This window comes from Anguilla anguilla, chromosome 8, assembly GCF_013347855.1.
Source record: "Anguilla anguilla isolate fAngAng1 chromosome 8, fAngAng1.pri, whole genome shotgun sequence".
Lineage (NCBI taxonomy): Eukaryota > Metazoa > Chordata > Actinopteri > Anguilliformes > Anguillidae > Anguilla > Anguilla anguilla.
In genome coordinates, this window is record NC_049208.1 from 35775714 (window position 1) to 35795176 (window position 19463).

General features: G+C 46.1%; 1 protein-coding gene across 5 annotated transcripts in view; it reads left to right on the forward strand.

The window, feature by feature from the left end:
• Positions 1–19463, forward strand: part of runx1t1 (RUNX1 partner transcriptional co-repressor 1) — a 59058-nt gene that overhangs the window by 18287 nt on the left and 21308 nt on the right. The window contains exon 1 of one of the 5 annotated variants that reach the window (XM_035430764.1): positions 3467–3489. The exons of the other annotated variants lie outside the window; for them this stretch is intronic. Within the exon in view, the coding sequence (XP_035286655.1) occupies positions 3483–3489 (7 nt within the window). The 5' untranslated portion in view covers positions 3467–3482. Of the gene's footprint in view, positions 1–3466; positions 3490–19463 lie in introns of those variants that run through there. 5 annotated transcript variants of the gene reach the window in all.

Sequence of the window (19463 nt, forward strand, 5' to 3'; positions counted from 1 at the left end):
GGGCCGTCGGTGGGGGGGGGGGGAGTGGGAGGGTGGTGGTGATTGTGGCAGCGGGGGCCGGGGGGCGGAGGGGCTGCCAGAGAAGACTATTTAGTTTGGTGCACTGCTTCCCAATAAAATCAATGAGGTCGCTCCTCTTTAAAATTAACTCATTTAGTGCCCAATGAGGGGGGGAATAATGTCCATTGTGCGGGGCTGAGGAGGGTGCGTAAGAGCCTCCCGCCGGGGTGGGCCAGAGACGGGGCTTTCTCACACGCCCGTCTGGGGACGCGTAACCCAGGCGACGGGCGTCAGCGCCCCCCCTCCGCCCGGCGCTGAGCCGCGGTTCCAGCGAGCGTGCTTTTCCAGCGATTCCGCTGTTAGGCGCGCACGGACATTAACTTTAGTAACGTTGCCCCCCCCCCCCCCACTGTCGAACGAGCCAAGTTCTCTTCCCTCCCTTTAAGGAGGGGAGTGTGAGCAGGGTGGCAGAAAGTAGAGAGCCCCCCCCCCCCAAATCTGTGGATTTCATTTGCGGGTAAAACTCATTTTGGTTGATTTGCCTTTTTTGTCTGTTTTTTTCAGGGCTTTGTGGTAAAATGCCTGTGTGTTGATGATTGCTTCTGTAGTTTCTGCTTGATGAAAGGAAACAACAAAAGCTGCTGAGTTGCCCATTAACTCATCGCAAGGCCTTTTTTTTTTATTACTTGTGAGTTTAACGGGAGGGGAAGGACGAAACGAAGGCAGGCTGCTAAGCGTGGCGTTGCTGTTTGTGATTAGAGCATCATGGGATACCGCTAGAACGAGCTAGCGTGGGTTCGTAGGACACACTCGGTCATGCTGAAGAAAGCCAGTGTGGGCTTCACTCGCAGAAGAGCGCTCAGCTCACCCCCCCCCCCCCCTTCCATATGTGCTTAAAATGTGAGGGCCCCACAGAAGCCATGTGGGATGGGTCAATGGGAGGACTGTGATTACTCTGGCAGGGGGGTACAGTGGGATTGCTTCAAATTCAGACAGGGCCAAGAAACTTCGGCTGAGAACCCTTTCCGACTTGCACAGATGCACCAAATGACTTCAGGAATGGTGCGCGTTATCAACAACGTCAACAAGATGTGCTCTGCAAGAAAACCATTATGCCAGTAACTGTATATTCCCATATTGTCAAGTTGAATGTATCTTAGTGTGAATCTCTACTCTAGGGCTGTGAAAAGGTGTTAGGGTCTTACTGTCTCAACTTTGCATGCAGTCGCAGCATCATTGATGATGCAATGTGTAGTCTGGTAACACGTTCACCTTTGCATACGTATTAGCAATACACAGCAGATTATTGGCTAGATTGTGCCATATAGTTGGAGTTTATATATTGATATGGACATTTATATGAAGAGGTTTCCAGCCCACAGTTGTGAGTAGGTCTGCGTGCGGTGTGCATGACAGTGTGAAACGGTCTGAAGAGCGAGGTGAGGCCTTGATTGTCCAGGAGCAACGTTAGGAGGAGGAGGCTGTCTCCCAGGGATGGAGTCGAGGGATTGCTCCTGTTTTTGAGGAGACGTTCACAATCAGGAGTATTTCCCCCCCCCACCCTCCCTCGCTCCTCCCTCCCCCACCGTCACTCGATTCTGAAATGTTGGCGAGTAACAGACCGGTCGAACCAGGTGAGGCTCAGCGGTGAAATGCGTTCGCGCGTCGAAGCTGGTCGTCATTCCGTTAACAGACAGAGAGACTGGAGGCGTGGAGAGGGAGCAATGTATGTGTGTGTGTGAGTGGGGGGGTGGAGGGGGAGCAGTGTGTGTGGGGGGGGGGGTGTGGAGGGGGAGCAGTGTATTTGTGTGTGTGGGGGGGTGGAGGGGGAGCAGTGTATGTGTGTGTGTGGGGGGGGTGGAGGGGGAGCAGTGTGTGTGTGGGGGGGGTGGAGCAGGAGCAGTGTGTGTGGGGGGTGTGTGTGAGTGTGTGTTGGGGGGGGGGTGTTATTAATGGAATAAAAGCAGGATAGAGGAAGAAGGGCCTGCTTTCCCATATGGAATTCATCTGCCATTTAAGGCAGCTACAAGACAGAATGCCTTCAAGCTGACAGGGACTGAGAGCCTAGACATATGTTAATCACATGCAGCGATGGCAGCTAGAGAAGAGAAGAGAAGGGAAGGGGTGGTGGGGGAATGGGGGTCGGCGGAGGGGGTGGAGGGGCGGTGGTGGTGGGAGGGGGGGGTTGCCACTCCAGAGACTTAAAACACTGCAGCAGAAGGAGACGAACCTCCTTTGTTAGGAGTCTCTAAATTGATTTTTTGTTTTTTTAATGAAGAGGCTGCTGTTACCGCTGGCATGGCTGGCTCCACCGATGCTGCTGTTGTTTTTGGAGACACTTATCCGGCTGAAAAAAATGGAGTAAAGAAATAAGCTAAAAGCAATGAAGCTGAAAGCAAGCCGCCACCTTTTGTGATGCTTCGTTTCTGATCAGCGCAATTTCAGTCTGTAATTTGAAGGCAATTTGAGATTTTTCAGTTAATTTGTACTCAGAATTGCACCCTTGCGTTTTTATTGATGTTTTCCCTCTTGTATCAGCGGGTAAGAACAGATCGATAAACAGCCGACATTTGGGAGAGTTCCTCAAAAAATTCAGGATGGCGATTGCATTCAGTTTTCCTTTTTGAAATGGAGGAACCATAAACATATGAAGCACTGGGTAGACACTGAAATGCAGCACCTGAGGTACCACAGGAAGGGTCTATGTAGTCTAAGGCTGCCCTTTGTTTACGTTTTCTGTGGAGGCTAACGTCAGGAGGCTGGGGCTGCTTGCGAGGCGGCCCGGCGTCTGCAGACACCACAGAACGCTGCGCCTCCTCCGCCGTGTCGTAGACGTTTGATAAACCTCGCGCACGCGGAACTAATACGTCAACCGAGCCCGTGGACACAGGAAGTGATGATTCGGTCTGCATTCCTGCACTTGTGCATTCAGTCTTCGTGCGACTCCCCCTTCTTCTCTCCTCACTCCCCTCCCTCCCTTGCTCTCTCACTGTCTGACTCCCTCTCTCTCTCTCCCTCCCTCCTAAGCCTTTCCCCTTCCCCCATTTCTCCCTCTCTCTCTCTCTCTCTCTCGTGCTGTGAAATGTATGGTTGCCGCGAGTCAGCTGAGATTACTTGCGCGTGCGTTCCCGTCGCTGTGTCTGCCTGAGAGTGGCCTGTGGCCGCATGTGGCCCCGCCGTCCCTCGCCCGCCCGCTTCGAGCGCATCGCGGCGCGGCGCGGAGCGTCAGCCCTCCGTCTGTCTCCGCCCGCCGAAAAAGAGCCCGCGCCCGCCCTCCCGCTCCCAGCGCCGGCCACGCCGCGCCGCCTGGGCACCCCCGTCTCTCGTCCCTGTAGCTCCTGAGCGGGGGCCAGTGACCGAGTGAGCGAGAGGGAGGGAGGCGGAGGGGAGGTTAGGGGGAGAAACTGCACGTGCCCGCGGCTGCACAGCCAGAGAGAGTCTGGGAGTCTCTCCCCTCCTTATTCGGCGTCTTGCGTGTCGGGATGCCAGGTAAGCCTGAAGGTTCTATGGCTGGAGGGCTAGAGAGGGAACAGCTCCGTGCGTGTGCATGTGTGCATATGTGGGCACGTGTGCACGTGCACGTGTGTGTGCGCACATTGGTGAACACATGTTCTTTTTATTTATATTTTGTTGGGGGGGGGGGGGATTGATTTGAGAGGAAGGTATGGAGGTGTTTTGAAAACCTGTGGTCAATTTGATTTGTAGTTTTTTTTTTTTTTGGAGTGTGCAGCTACAAGCAATTTAGTAAGTGTTTGGTAAATCAGCATAAGTTTCATGTTTTGAAGCAGTTTTTTAGCATGCAGTATATGGTGGTGCTTCCTGTCTTGTGTTTATGTTCGCATTTTTTCATTGGTTTTTGAAAGCGTTTTGAAGCGTAGGGGTAGCAGGTCCTGTCTGCAGCTCCGGACCCAGAGTGGAAATAGCAGTTTCCCGAAACGCAGCGCCGCTTGACCCACACTTGACCCCCTGCTCCGACCGGGCCGAGCTGAGAGGGGGTCTCACGCTCGTCCATAGGCCGGTGTGAAATTGGAAACATGCACTAGTGGGCCCACCCCCCCCCAGTGGAAGTGGTAATACGAGCACAAAACTAACGCCCTTGTGCTGTTGGTAGCCTGTTGCCAGGTGTCTCCTGGGTTGTCTGGCCCTCAGTCTGAAAGTTCTAGAAGGTGTGAATGTAAATGAGGTTCATTGATAGGTTGTGGTACTCAATTTGGAGCAAAATCTTTACCGTACAGTTTGACGGGCTGACATTGAGGATGATTTGATTCAGCCAATCAGGTGCAAGGAATGCAGTTTCTGTCCAGAGCCCTGCTTTCCTGAAACGTGATTAACAAGTCTAAGTGAACGATGATGTCGTCCTCCGTCTAATTAAAGCAAACGTCTTATAAAAAAGACAAGGCGAAGACAGATAAACTTTTTTTTCCCGTACCGCCGGGCCCATAACGGTGCTTCTGAATCAATACTCAATCGAGCCTGTCTACTCCTCTGTCCTTATTATTAGAGCATGCACATCGATCAGACGCACCGCGAGAATTACAATCGATGAATCATGTGTATTGTGAATGAATTGTTGCACCCCTGGTGAGCGCTGGAGGTGGCTGTGAGAGAAGGGAAAAAAACTCCAGACACTTGATAACACGGACAGAAGGAGAGAGAGATGGTGAGAGAGACTGTGGACGCAGCAGGAGAAGAGCAGAGAGAGGTTTCATTCTTTCCCATTGCCTGTAATCCAATATTATTATCTGTTGCCGTGGTAAATTGCTAGTTATACTTTTTTGTATTAATGTTTCTTCGTTGCATGTAAAATGCATATGCTTTGGCAACGTGAGCGTACTGTTTTCCATGCCAGTTAAGCAAATTGAAATTTGGAAAAATTTAGACTGAGGGGGACAAACAGAGAGTGACAGAGCATAGAGAGAGAGAGATAGAGAGAGGGAGAGATAAAGAGAGAAAGAGAGAGACAGAGAAAGAGAGAGAGGGAAGAGAGATAGAGAGAGGGAGAGAGAGAGAAATAGAGATAAAGAGAGATAGAGAGAGAGAGAGGTTGCAGCTGGCATTTTGTGGATGGCTAGGGGAGGACGTGCCGAGCCGAGCCAGGGAAGCAGAACAGTCCCTCCACCGCGCAGATGGTGCTGCGAGACCGGCCCGGCTGGCTCGGCTGGCTCGGGCGGCTGCCGTAGCCTTCTGGGTAACGCGGGCGCGGCGCTGCTGCCAGCGGCCGTGCCCGTCCCCGTGCCCGTCCCCGTGCCCGTCCCCGCCCGGCCTCGCCCGTCCCCGTGCCCATCCCCGCCCGTCCCGCGCCCGTCCCCCCTGTCCCGTGCCCGTCCCCGCCCGTGCCTGTCCCGCGCCCGTCGGCCTGGCGGGAAACGCGGAGGGGCCGCCGCACGCACTCTTTGAGAGGGGTAAGCATCGATCCCGCCGATAGAGAAGATTGCCGGTTCAAAAGGAAGCCCGCTAAGAGGATTAATGGCAACAAGGTGCCGAGCGTGAAAAGTGGTGAGGTATCAATGGAGCGGCTGCTGGAGTTAATCTGGACGGTTTTAAAAAGCGAGGCGTCTCTCTCTCCCTCTCTCTCTCTCTCTCCCTCCCTCCCTCCCTCTCTCCCGCTCGTTTCCGATGCGTTTGAACACGGAGCGGTGAGACAGAAAGGAGACACAACAAACAGATCTTTATTAATTTCATCTTTTTCATTTATCCTCATCTGCCTATATGAGCAGTCCTTTAATTAGTGTCTTGGTTGTTGTTTTCGTTTTCCTTTAGCTGCACAGATTGCGTCTTTTCAGGTATTTCTCAGGAGTAGCAAAACTAAGTTTCCACTGCTGTTGTCATTTCCAAGAAAGAGTGACGCCCAACCGTTGAAAAAAATTTTACCGTTTTTTCTTTCTCTGATATTTCAGACTCTAATATTAAACTGAACTGCCCGTTCATTTTGTTTCATTAGTGGAATATGTTGGTATAACGGTGGAGAACAGACTGTGTGGAACTGAAGCAGACAGACTGAATAGTGCTGTGTGTCTGTAGGTTAGTAGGTGAGGTATACATATAGACTGTATCAAGGGTTATGAGAGTGCAGTGATGTTAAAGGAATCCTGCCCTATGTGCACATGCATGCTTCTGAGGCGGAAGTCGTGTTTCAGTGTGCATAGGCCTATCCCCTCAAGAGCCGTGTGTGTGTGCATGCGTGTGTGTGTGCTCTTGCGTGTGTGTGCGTGTGTGTGTGTATGTGTATGTACTCTTGTGTGCGTGTGTGTGTGCATGTATGTGTGTGTCTGTGTGTTCTTGTGTGCACTCGTGTTCGTGTGTGTGTGTTCATGTGTGTGCTCGTGTGTGTGCGTGTGTGTGTGTTCATGTGTGTGCTCGTGTGTGTGTGTGTGTGTGTGTGTGTGTTCATGTGTGTGCTCGTGTGTGTGTGTGTGTGTGTGTGTGTGTTCATGTGTGTGCTCGTGTGTGTGTGTGTGTGTGTGTGTGTTCATGTGTGTGCTCGTGTGTGTGTGCTCTGGTGTGTGTGTGTGTGCCCTTGCACTCCAGGGGGAACATGGGAAGCAGATGTGACTGGGGGCATGCGGCAGGTCAGGGACACTTGAGCAGGAGTGACACTTGGCTATTTCGGACGCCCATCTGCACACGCGCCGCCTCTTCTCGGGGGCGAAGCGGCTGGCAGTCTGTCGGGGCCCTGGCAGCGCGCCAGAGAGAGCGGCGTCCATCTGCGCGGGGACTGGGGCTCCGCACATTAAAGGAATGGCGGCGTTTACTGTTATTGTTGGGGGGAGCTGATGGTGTTGTTTTGGTTTTTTTCTGTTGGTTTTTTTTTTGTGTTATAGTATTGTGTTGAATTAATAACGTAAGGAACGGAGTGTGACCTCTCCTTCTGCACTGGCACGGGAAACTCTCACTGAGTACTAATACCGAAATGAAACAAGCGACATTTTTAGAATATACGCTATTTATTTATCGTTATTATAGGTTGAAATAAAAAATTAAATTAAATTAAATTAAATTAAATTAAATAAATGAGAAAAGAAATACAAGAACAAGTTTGCATTTGGGGATCAAGTGCCTTTCTTATTTGAAATAGATACAATTTGAAAACAAAACGTACCTATTGTTTATTGCTACTTTTTAGATTAAGTTAGACTTTACTGTCCATTTATCTACGTAATTCAGGACAATACGTCAGTAAATGCATTAGAATAATCCATGTTTGATATATGATCTTAAATGTAAGAGTAGCAGATTACATGTGTGATGAAGAGTGGGGAGAAGCCATCTACACAGTTCTTCTTTAGCATGTTCATTGCAGCCATGTTTATATTATGTTGAGTTACAGTATACGAATGTAATGGATGAAGCACTCCAGGGGGAGTTGATTGGTGTGTAATGCAAACCAGCCTGCCCTATCCATGTCAGAGTGGGGAAATCCCCCAGATTCCCCCCCCCCAAAAAAAAAAAAAGAATTAGGGCTTATAAAAATCCCCTGGGTACGCTTCAGAGGGAAAATGCACTATCAATGACAGATGGGGGATTTTAAAATCAGACAAAATGGGGGAAACATGTCGAAAAATCTTAAGGCAGTCACCAGAAGGTGGGGGATTTTGAGAAGTGTTTCGGAGGAAATGTCAGGAGCGTCAGGGAACACTGGAACTGGGATGATTTTTCTAACCCTGCGGTGTAGCCCTGGTTCTGCTCTGCCCCCTTTTCACCCAGAGCTGTTTTCACCCCGGCCTCCTTCTCAGTGCCTCCTTACTGTGTTTGGGGCGTTTTTTTAAGGCCTTGTCGTGAGTCACGTGCGCTCTGTCGTCTCTGGCCTTACATGCCCTCGTCGTACCCGCTGCAAACCCTGCAAAAATCTGGAGTTTCGAAAAGAGGGAGGTCTGAAAAAAAACTTCCCTTTGGAACGCAACGATAAAAACAGACCTGTTCTTTCCCCCCCCCCCCTCTTTTCTATGGATGCGCAAACGTCGAAGTATAGTTTTGCGGTTCTTGGCATTTGGAAAGAGCTCTAGAAAGTGTATGTTTGTCATTAACGTGCTGGGGCCTGGCATCAGCCAGCGATTTGCCAGTGACCTTGTTGTTGTTGCCTGAGGCAGGCCTCGGCCTAGCCTGCTCCACTCAGAGCCATTAGCGGGCGCAGACACTCCGGCACACAAATTGTTCGTATTTGAATGGCCTTAACAGTGGGTCACACCACCGTCTCTTACATCCCCTGCCTGCCAGATGTGACTGCGGTTCTTATTTTAAGGTTTCGGCGAAGGAGGGGTCGCAGGAGAGAGCGAGAGACGCGGTGGGGGGGGGGGGGGGGGCGGGTGGGCGGGCGAGGAGAAGGAGGAGGCGGGGGAGGAGGGTGTTTTCGGAACCTGGTTCTACTTAGTACATCTCCATCCCGGACCGCATTTCATAAATTGTCCACATATTTTTCTGAGCAGGGAACTTAACTGGCTGTAATTTCTAACACATGGCCCCCGTCATGTGATACGCTGGAAAACACTTGCAGATGGGGGTCCCGGCGGGAACGAAGCGTCAGCCTGCCGCCAGGTCGCTCTTCCTCCCTCCTCTCCCCTCGTTCCCGTCTCTTCTCCTCTGACCGCGCGTCTGTGTTTTCAGTTAGAGGGGCGATACGCTATTAGTTCACGTTTTTTTTCGGATCGCGTTTCCCCCGGATGTAAAACACGAGCCTCTTTATTGTCTGTTGAGAATTGATTTGGCATTTATGGCCGTGGACCCGACTCCGTTTTAACATGGGGGGCCCCCCGGCGCCGGTGACCACGGTGACCGACCGAGAGGGCGTGGCGAAAAACCGCGCGGGACGCGGCGAAGGCGCCCCTCTCTCTCGGGCGGCGGCGGCGGCGGCGGCGGCGGCGCGGGGGCTCGAGCTAACGCTGCCGTAATTGCAGGATCTGGTTAGAAGGGAGCGGCGTGGGTCGGCGTTTGGGATGGGAGATTCGCGCCGCAGACGCGAGCCGAACTGCAGAGATCGTGCTGTTCTAATTGTCCTGTTTTCTCACCGGACACCGCTCCTCCTTGGCAAGATCCGCGTGCAAACAGGCGGGCTTGTTTATGTCACGCAGAGCAGGGACACCGCTACTTTAACAAGAGCTCTTTTCTGTTATACCACAGTCCACCCCCCCCCCACCCCCCAACCCCCCACCCCCCAAAAGTGCTGTTTGTTGAAATTAGGGAAAACTAGGCCATGAACCTGCTACTGTAATGATATTGTGGGAATCTGTACATACTTTGTCTTTCCATTTGAACATATGGCTGCATCCGTCAACATCCCGATAGCTTAAATCTCGATGTCGGTCTTTTTCATGCACTTTCATGCACCTTTTGACCTTTCTGAGCCCCAGCATTTTCCATGCTAAATCACCTGGTGAAATTTACAGCAACCCAGCCTCCACAAATTAGCTTCTTGGTTTTTTTATGGATGTCATGCAGGTCATAGTGCAGTCCTATAGATAATAATCATTACAGTGAAAGTGTTTTGAATTCTGCTAAAATGAAGTTTAGTTGCATTTACTTAGCACCAACAAGGGGAAATCTGCAGTTATTTGTGTAATACTACATACAAGTATATAAGTGCAGTCAGAGATTCTGATAAATTGCATTTTATAAGGGGTTTTGTAGGGGTTTTTTTCATTGTGTGGGCCAGGCACTTAGAATCTACTCACATTGGAGCTAAATGCGGTGTTAAGCTTTCAGTGGAATTACTGTATCTTTTGACACCTCCTGTAACAGCAAAAACATGAATCACTTTTATTATTTCTTCTTCTGTGCTACAAATCAGTGAGGCAGATGGTTAAAACAGACGTTCTTGCAAATCCATTTCGAGGAAGAAAAGGTGTGTTTTCATTTTGAAAGGGCGCTTTTGTTTAATTGCTAAAAAAAGGGAAAGAAATGTGCTTCCTTTGAGACACACATGGAAATTTTTCATCCACAAACCGGCACTCACAGAATTATAACTTCTATCAGGAGTGTAAATGTACATATCTGTGGACAATGAATTGAATAGCAAAGTAGTATTAATGTGTAAACTGGTCACTGATCCATAGCAAATGCACAGTGCATATAACAATTGAACATCTGTTTCTTTCAGAAATACAAAAAAAACAGGTTCTTGTTTATTTGGAGGGCTTAAAAATAGATATTTGTCACAATTATAAATACTGTTTTATACAGAAATACAATCATCAACAGAAAAATGTCACCATATTGATTAGAAGGGCAGACACTGTACTGAGTGTATAATAAGGAATTTAACTTACTGTCTTATAATGCACCACCATCCCAAGTGTGTGCATACAGTATGTGTGTGTCTGTGTGTACATACTGTATTTGCCTTTTGTGTGGCAAGTTGTGTCAGTTGCTTTTCCAAAGGAACCTGGGATTAAAATGTTGTCTAATGCGGATATGACAACAGATGCTGCATAATAAGTGATATGATGTGCATTTTAAATCATATCATGTCTGCATAATGAACAGTCACAACAATCGATGAGACCGTATGCTGAATTTTGAAACTCAGATATTTCCATACAATATTGCTTTAGACAACGCTACCATTGTTATCTTACTTTCTCAAAATTAAATTAAAACTTGCCCTTAAACTACACTGTAGCTTCTTTGTTTTAAATAAGACATTGCTGATATTCGTGCTGCTTTACTGTTGAAAGGAACCATCTTGAATGCCTCAGAATTTCAGCTTTTCTGTGTGATCTGTGCATATGTTAGTCTGTTGGTAGCTGAAATTGAATTAAATGAAGTCATCTCGGTAGTTTACAGCATAATGCTGTTCTTGCACAGCCCCTGCTTGCAGTCTGTTTCCTACTGCCTACAGTAAAAACCTAAATCTGACCGTTCTTTTCACAACTTCATGCTGGTTTCTAGTGAACAATAAATAAATTCATTTCATAAGAACATTAAAACTCCTGTGGGCCGTGATAATTAAATGCATTAAAATTGTGGCACATGATCTTTCAGATCTATATAGCTAAATGCCTGCAGCATTTAATGCCTACAGCCGCGGACATATTTATTAAGGTATCGCTTCCAAATCTGTAGCTGAGAGCTTCGCTGTTCTGTCTACAACCGGACCGCAGTTCATTTGTTACCTGCGTTCATGCACATCCCGTAATGTTTTTGTCTAAACGTGGTTCGTCCATGTTGGCTCATGCAGCTTTAATGCCCTTTTCCTACGGTGCTGTAAAGAGAAGTGTGTGAGGAGCTAGCGGCGCGGTCTCTTTAAATATTAAACTGCACAGGTTGTTAGCCGCTGCAGCTGGTAACCCTTGAGTGAGCGCGAGCTGATGCAGTCCCAGGGCCCTCACCTTATTTGATGGGATGGAATGGAATGGCTGCACACCACCTGGCTCCGCCGAGGCAGGCCGTGGGAGGAGCGCCGCTTCCAGGAGCGGCCTGGGACGCGGAAGGTTCCGGAAAGCATCCAGGAGGACGGCGGAGCCGGGGATCCTACTGGGGAAATAAATAAATAAATAAGCCCTGGGAATAAAAAAGGGTGGGGGCGGGGGGTGGAGGGGTTGGGTTTGTGTGTGTGTGGGGGGGTGGGGGGTGGGGGTGGGGGGGAGGGTGGTGGAGGGGTTGGGTTTGTGTGTGTGTGGGGGGGTGGGGGGTGGGGATGGGGGGAGGGTGGTGGAGGGGTTGGGTTTGTGTGTGTGTGGGGGGGCGGGGGGGTGGGGGTGGGTGGGGGGGAGGGGAGGGTGGTGGAGGCGTTGGGTTTGTGTGTGTGTGGGGGGGTGGGGGGGAGGGTGGTGGAGGGGTTGGGTTTGTGTGTGTGTGTGTGGGGGCGGGGGGGGGAGGGCGGTGGAGGGGTTGGGTTTGTGTGTGTGTGGGGGGGTGGGGGGGAGGGTGGTGGAGGGGTTTGGTTTGTGTATGTGCGGGGGGGGGGGGGGGGGGTGAGAGGGAGGGGAAGAAGGGACATTAATACATCTTCCTGACAAGCAGGAGGGGTTTGATGGGACGTGTACCGCCAACTGTTCCATCTGGTGTTGATGATTGCATGGCGTATTAGCGCGCCGCCAGTTCATAATGTATTCCGGGTGCCGGGACGTCACTTGCATACCAATGGAGCGGCGCCCATCGCTTTCCACTGCATCCGAATTTTAATCATCCAGCATCTCTCTCACGCTCTGTCTCTGTCTGCCTCTCTCCGTTTCTTTCTTCCCTTTTCAGACTGGCAATATTGTCATAAACAACTTATTTGTATTGCCAAAGCTTATACATGTACATAAGAAAAAATGTATATGATTTAACGCAATGTATGTATGGAAAGAGTTGCCAGACGGAAAAATAAATAATGCAAAAATATTAGATAGGAATTTAAAAGATTCTAATCTCTGTTCTTCTCTTACCGTCCTTTCCTTCTCTTTGCATTTATCCCTCTCTCTTACATACACCTGCTAACCTGATTTCCCTCTGGTATGCCTTACCTCTCAAATTTTACATCTAACATGAATACAGGCTGCTAGCTGAAGGTGTCGTTCTGTTGCAGAGGCTGCAGCAAATTGTCTCCATTAGCGGTTAGTTTGCTTCCTGTTGCCTCCCTGTTTTGTGGTTTTTAAATCAGTGCAAAGGGCATCCCTGAAGAAAAGGAACCTCTCCAAGCAAATATTTTCCAACCAGTCTAGAATTGATTCTGTTAGGTAAATGTTATCTCAGACGCAGCCATATGGTTAGATGTCTCTCTGCATAAATTGTTTGTAACAGGCAAAACACATTCTAACTCACCGAGGATTTGAAATCCATAGAAACTGTGAAAAAATGGGTAGGGCTATTATCACAGATGTTTTCTACTTCATTAAAGCTGAACAAGTCAAGCAAGGTGGTTCTTCTTCTTATTATTATTATTATTATTATTATTATGTTGTTGTTGTTGGTGTTGTAGCTGTTGTTTATTTGTTTATTTATTTATTTCACATAGCACTTATAATGCACATACACATGTGCCCAGGAGAGCAGCAGTTAACAGTTCTACCCTTATTGTGAAATTAAATGCAGCCCTGCAAGGTTTTTTTTTTGCATTTAAATCCTGCTAAATACATTCCTGTGGACAGGGGTACAGCCAAACTGATGGATATGATTTCTCTGTTTTTCTTCCATTCAAACCTTGGTGACACTGATAATCAACTTGAAAACGTTGAACGTTTATCAGCCACGGACCATAGATGTGCGTGCTACATCATGTTACACAATATGGTTTTCAGTATGTTTTCATAGCATTCATTCACTTGTTCATGTCACACACATGGCATATCATATTACTCAGGCAAAGACTACATACTGTATGCATGAACTGTTTAGGACTGACCACATCCAGTACGGTTTCAACAGAATATGATTTTACATAATTCAGCTTTGCTTGGCCCACATTTGGTAGATGAATTGTTTATAGTGTATATACTTATTATATATAGATTATAGTCATTAAAATGATCACTGGGCAATTTTCGCATCTCATTTTTGCATTTCATTTTTTTCTGCAGCCTTATCATGCAGCCCCACCATGTTTCTCAAATAATATTTTCTGATAATATGAAGTTTCCTATGGTTGTAAAATACAATTCCTGCCAGCAACACAGTTAAGGTTGTTATTACTATTATAGGATGGATGGCTGTGAGACACTGCAGAAACTTAGCTTGCATGCAATTTTTCTGAGAAATACGTGCCAGGTAGAAAATTGTTTCACGTGTCTTCTTTAGTGTCAGTTCGGAGAGTTTAAAGAATTTTATTGTCATATCACATCTTATCCGATTTTTAAATTTGTTTATAGATACATTTTTTGTGTTGATGTGACAACTCCACCAGGCATTTGACTTTACGTAGCCTGTTTTTGATTATTGTTTGCCAGCTGTTCTCTAGCTACTCATTTAGCTTCCATCATATTTTTCTGTGAATTTTGTCATTTTCATAGACACATAATCAACTGTGCATTAGCTGGGTATCTATTCATGATCATTTCATATGCCGGCTGTATATTCGTCTTTGTCTTACAACTTACTTCTATTTGACCAATTTACATTTTTCATTTGTACTTTTACTCTCTGTTGCAATACCCAGTTGTATTTGTTGGGCCATTTTTCTGCTATAATGTCCTCCCAATAATTTTGGGAGAGTTCAGACGGGCACGCTCGCTCTCTGAAGCTCACGCTGCCAGCCGCTGCTTTGCACAGAAGCTGTGCCGTCCTTGCGATTCGCGCACTGCTGGTGCACACAGCCTGCGCGAGCCTGATTGGCCTAAAGGAGTCACTGTTGTGGGATTAGGCGAGGCGAATCCAGCCCGCTGAAACCATCTGTCCTGGGCCGAGCAACATTATGGGGAAACGGACACAGCTCCCACAGTACTCCCTGCCACAGCCGGCCCTGGCCTGGTCAGGATTTGGATTCTGGCCTTGGGCAGGTCACTGCTAAGCGCTAGCGTATAGACTGAGGCTCGGGAGGCCCTCAGAGCTCTTATGTTACAGAATAAATTAGACAGATGGCATTGCTTTTTCCATCTGTCTGGGCGTAGGCTATATGTTAGAAAGGTTTGATAAAGCAGGCCATAACATTTCCTGAGCACGTTTTGATTAGCTGTATCCAGCGTTACCTATTTTAAGAACGTTTGTATTTGACCGAAGCTTGAATTTATAAATGCAGTCCAGCTTTGATATGATGTCAAAGGAGGAGGAAATATGTGGGTTTATGTGTGACAATAAAAGCATTTGTTAATATGACGTGTAGAGGAAGACAAATTGATTTTTCACATGTGGCATAAAAGCAGATGCAATATTAATTGCAGAAGATACCACTGGATTTATTATGTGTCTATTTGCTGTTCATTAGGCTTTCTTGAAAGGGGCTTTTACCTAGTTCTCTGATCACTCACAGTACTCAAACAATCAACAAAACATTTGAGTCATATCATTTCCAATGAAATCTCAATTTTATGGGAATGCTTGAATGTTTGATTTAGGCTTGCAGTTTTCTTTGTTTACATTTTTGCCTATTTTTAACAATAACAATCCCATTTTAGTCTGAGGCATTCTATAATGCGAATATCCATCAGTCCTTGCAATTAGCCTCCCAGATTTCTGCATTAGTGTTAAGAAGCTGATCTTTCCCCCCGTTACCACCTCAGGAGCCATATATGCTCAACAGTGTTTGAGTTATTGTAGTCTGTGTAATCTCTGAAATGAAATCAAGATGTTCATTCCAGATGTACGTCTTACAGTTAGGCACAGCAATTAGAGGGATATTTGAAGTGGAGTGTATTATGTTTCTGGTCTTTTTGGTTTTCGTGTGAGTAAAGAGCACTGTCAGGAACAGCCTAGTGATGAAAGACAGATAAGAATAAGTCTGTGGTCGAGGAATGATATATATGAACAGGCCTGTTGCTCTGTGAGAGCACTGAGCTGGTTCTGATTTCTTGACACGAAGCTGAGCGAGAGACCAAAAAAGAGCCATTTCATTTCTGTGAGTCACCATGGTTTTCTTGGAACCAAGAAACAGGGTGTGCTTGGATCCTTATTTGGTTGAGATTTTGCTGAGTTTATTGTCGGCAGTCCTTACTCCACAGTTCAGTACCAGGGCTCGGTGACAGTGAAGCATTCCAGCGTTTAGCCGATCCCATATCTCAAATCGCGTAAACAATTAGGAGGATAATCACCGAAACACCACGGGGAGAGAGCAGCTCTGCTGGAGAGAATTTTCTCACCTGGTGATTAGTTAGCATGAAAAAAGAAAACTAAACCGGATGATGTCCGCAGCAAATGAGTCTCTAGAATCCATTCAAGTCACGGAAAGAAGCTGCCTTTTGACCAGAACTAACAAGGTCTTCACCAGCAAAGGCTTTATGCATTTCTTTAGTGTCACAAATCAGAGCTAAATGCGTGTCAGTCAAACAATCAATTATTGAACCTGCCATGGTTTAGCAATTGCATTTGACTACGCCAGTAACTTGGGGAAGCGGGGTCAAGCGATAGTGCTGCAAAGGATTGTGCTTCTGGCAGGATATGCAGTCAATCACTTGCATAAAGAGGTAGTTCGCTCCCCTGAGAAATTAGCCTCTGGTCCTCTGTTGGACGGGCTAAAAAGAGACATCTTTCTTCTTCACAGCCATAGACATTGATCAAATTTATTGGCATGTTTATCATAAATCTTAAAACAAATTGCTGTAACAATAGGCACAGCAGGCCGTACTGCTGGCCTTTTACCTCGCCGTCTCCACAGAAGCTGTTTATAAGCTGAGGATATGTGAGCATAATGCTAAACCTTTAATGGTTCACACAAGAAAGTGCAGACGGTAAGGAGGGTACAAAATCAATAGTGCGCAGGCATAAAACTTTGATCCTTTAATCCTGAATGTAACAAGATGATCAGTAACATTGCTGCAGGTAATGAAAAGCATTAGGAGAGAAGTGAAGTTAAGGTCTTTAGTGCTCTTTTCTGCTTAAATTGGCCGCTGAATGCCCTCATTTAATGGCAATCTGTATTGCCCAGGCACATTTCAAAATGCATTAAAGGAATTCTCTGAGTATGGGGAAATTGAAAGCACTCTAGGTTCTCCCTGGGAGTACCAGTAAATCACTTAGCATTTCAATATCCACCCCAGCCTATGGAATATGTATTTATTCCGCCTTCAGTTTTATGTCATACTGGTATTTACCATCATCTGCACTCTCACAGGTGAGGTATCTGCCAGATAAATTAACTTTTGAAGTCCTTAGCTGTGATCTCTTTTTGTCTTCTTTGTCAGCACTGAATTAGATGCAGATGCTTCTGGTTTCCTGTATTTTATTTAGGACCTCCAGTTTTTTTTTTTTTGTTTTTTTTTTTTTTTTTTTTGCATATTTGTAATAGTGTTGTCAAAAATATAGATTTTTCGATAAATATTAATTTATCAATCAAAACCAGCACGTGCCATTTTCCCATGAAAAACTGGACTATTTATCGAGAGGAAAGGGCAATATCACAACGACCATTTTGTTTGCTCCGCCAGCAACAAACAGCCGAGAAAACGCACACATAAGTTGCCCACATAGTGCAGCCCCGTCTCTCTCCAAGCCAGCTAAACCTCTCACTCGTTGTGCTGCTTTTGACTGTGATACCCAACGATATTTTGCGGTATTCCCTTATAATGACAAGTGCAAGCCTCCGCTACCGGTTTTGGTAGAAAAAGAACACAACACGCTGTTTCGAAAAACTTCTCATTTGAGGCAAACGAAGAAGGAAAGGTGAAGGGCACCACTAAGCCCACGTATAAGTGATGCTATCGCCAAGAGCAGCGCATAAGGGTCCGACCACAACAAATTTGGCAAAGGAACATGCCGCCCTTTACAAATAATGTGCATAATTTAGTTAGTGAGAGCCGCCATTTCCATTTCTACAAAGTCACTGAGACTTTATGTGGCCTTGGTAAACTATCCTGGCTATGGTGAAACATTATTATGGCCCTGTAAATTATAGTTAGCTATTGATGGCTAGGGGTTGGCGATATGGTGAAACTGGCTACCCCGTCACCTGTTGAAAATGCTATTCCCAGCTTATCGTGGAGATCGCTGTTAGCCTATTCGTCAACAACCGCATTGTTAATTCATCGTAATTCATTTATATTTCAACCAATGGTGTCATAGTTTTTTTATGGGAAAAACTGCACAGAAACAAACAGCTGACTATATACAGAAAAATGTTTACAGTGCCACAACGTATTTTTCTACTTACCATACTATAGATGGTTAACTGAGTTTGCTAGTTTTCCTCAAAGGAAATGAAAATGGCCAATGTGACGTAAGAACTAGTCACAAAAGGGGGCTGGCTCCGTTTTTTGGAGCTGGTTTGGATTTTCAAAATTCGACATTTAATTAAGAAACCACCTTTATTTGTAAAATATGCTAAATGAAACAAAATAATAACAGTTAATGCAATTAACCTTTTATGTTTAATAAAATACTAATTGAGTAGGCTGCTGCATTGTTAGTTGCGTTGTGCCGGTTCAGTTAACTTGTACATTTGCAGTAGAACTGCTAAATGTAAATGTCCTGGTAGCCTATCGTATGCGGTGAAACTGGCTGAACATATCTTGATATGATATTTTGCCATATTCGACGCCGTTGATTGATGACTTCTACTAATGCCCAAACGGCCATTTTAATGCACTAAGCTGACCCCCCGCAGAGCTACCAGGCCATTAATAAGAGTGGTAGATGCATGCTGCTGTGATTGACAACTCGCCTCTGTGATAAAGCTCAAGTAGTGTAGCCTACACATAGTATATTACACATAGTCCATTGAAAATTAATGTTCCTCTGCACTACCTCGAGTTATCTATAAAAAATAGTTTTTAATCATGTCAACAGTTTAGTCATTCATTAAAAGTCCTTTCGAATGTCTTTGTCTTACCAAAGTTTTAAAATTTTTATTGTGACAACACTGATTTATAATACCATGATTGGCGGTTTGTGGAATTCATGATTGTAAACTCCCAACAGTTTGTTTTCAGTATAGATCCCCTCCATTAAGGACAATTTTGGCAGTAGTTTGTTTTGTTTTATGAAAGGCTGCAATTTATATTTTTATTTCTCGAAGACTATGATTTCTATATCTTTACTTCCTGTTAATTTTTGTGCTTTTTGAGCATTTAAAATGCAATAATTTCATCTTCACTTTTGAAAATATGGAAAATTACACATAATGGCAGGTCACTGTTCTTTGGAGGAACTTGCACATGCTCTTTCTGAAAAGGCTTGATGATTTTGGACACAGGTACCGTCCAAACGCCAGAGACACTCCTTGGTGCGATTGGTGGGGAGTTTAACAAGAAACAAATGCGATGGTGACTGAATGTTGGAGCCATCTTTCTTGAATTTATCTGAAATCCCATGAGCCACTGGGGGCCTGTTCTCTTTGAGTGTACGAATGGATTAGAGGCCGACCCCTTCCTTTATCATCCGGCTCCGTCGTAGAGGGGGAGGAACATAAGCGATGGAGGGTCGCACTCCTCACGGCCTGCCCTCAACATGAATTCAATCATAGCACTGACCCCACGGCTAATCCTCCACTGCAAACCTCGTACCAATATAAGCTTCCCCCTCCCCCTTTTTAATCAAAGGAGGCTGTTGGTTCTATCTGCAACAAATCATATTGAAATATTGTAATATTACATTCAAGATTTTGTTTACGAATGTTTTCTTTTTTTTCTGCCGTGATTGTGTTCTACATTTTGCTTGGCCCCTGATAAGGGTGTTTACTTTATATTATATTAACAAATGCTTTAGTAATACTCATATTGTTAATATTACTCTAAGATGCGTGACCATTTGCAATGGCTTTCAGATCTGTTTCCAGTGAATGGTGTAATGGTGCTATTTGGTTCCTTTCCTTTTTGATGGCCCAGTTACACCCCTCTTCTGAGCATTTGTGACAGGGAGGGAGCCATTTGACTGGAAATAATGGATGAATTTGTCATCTTGCAACA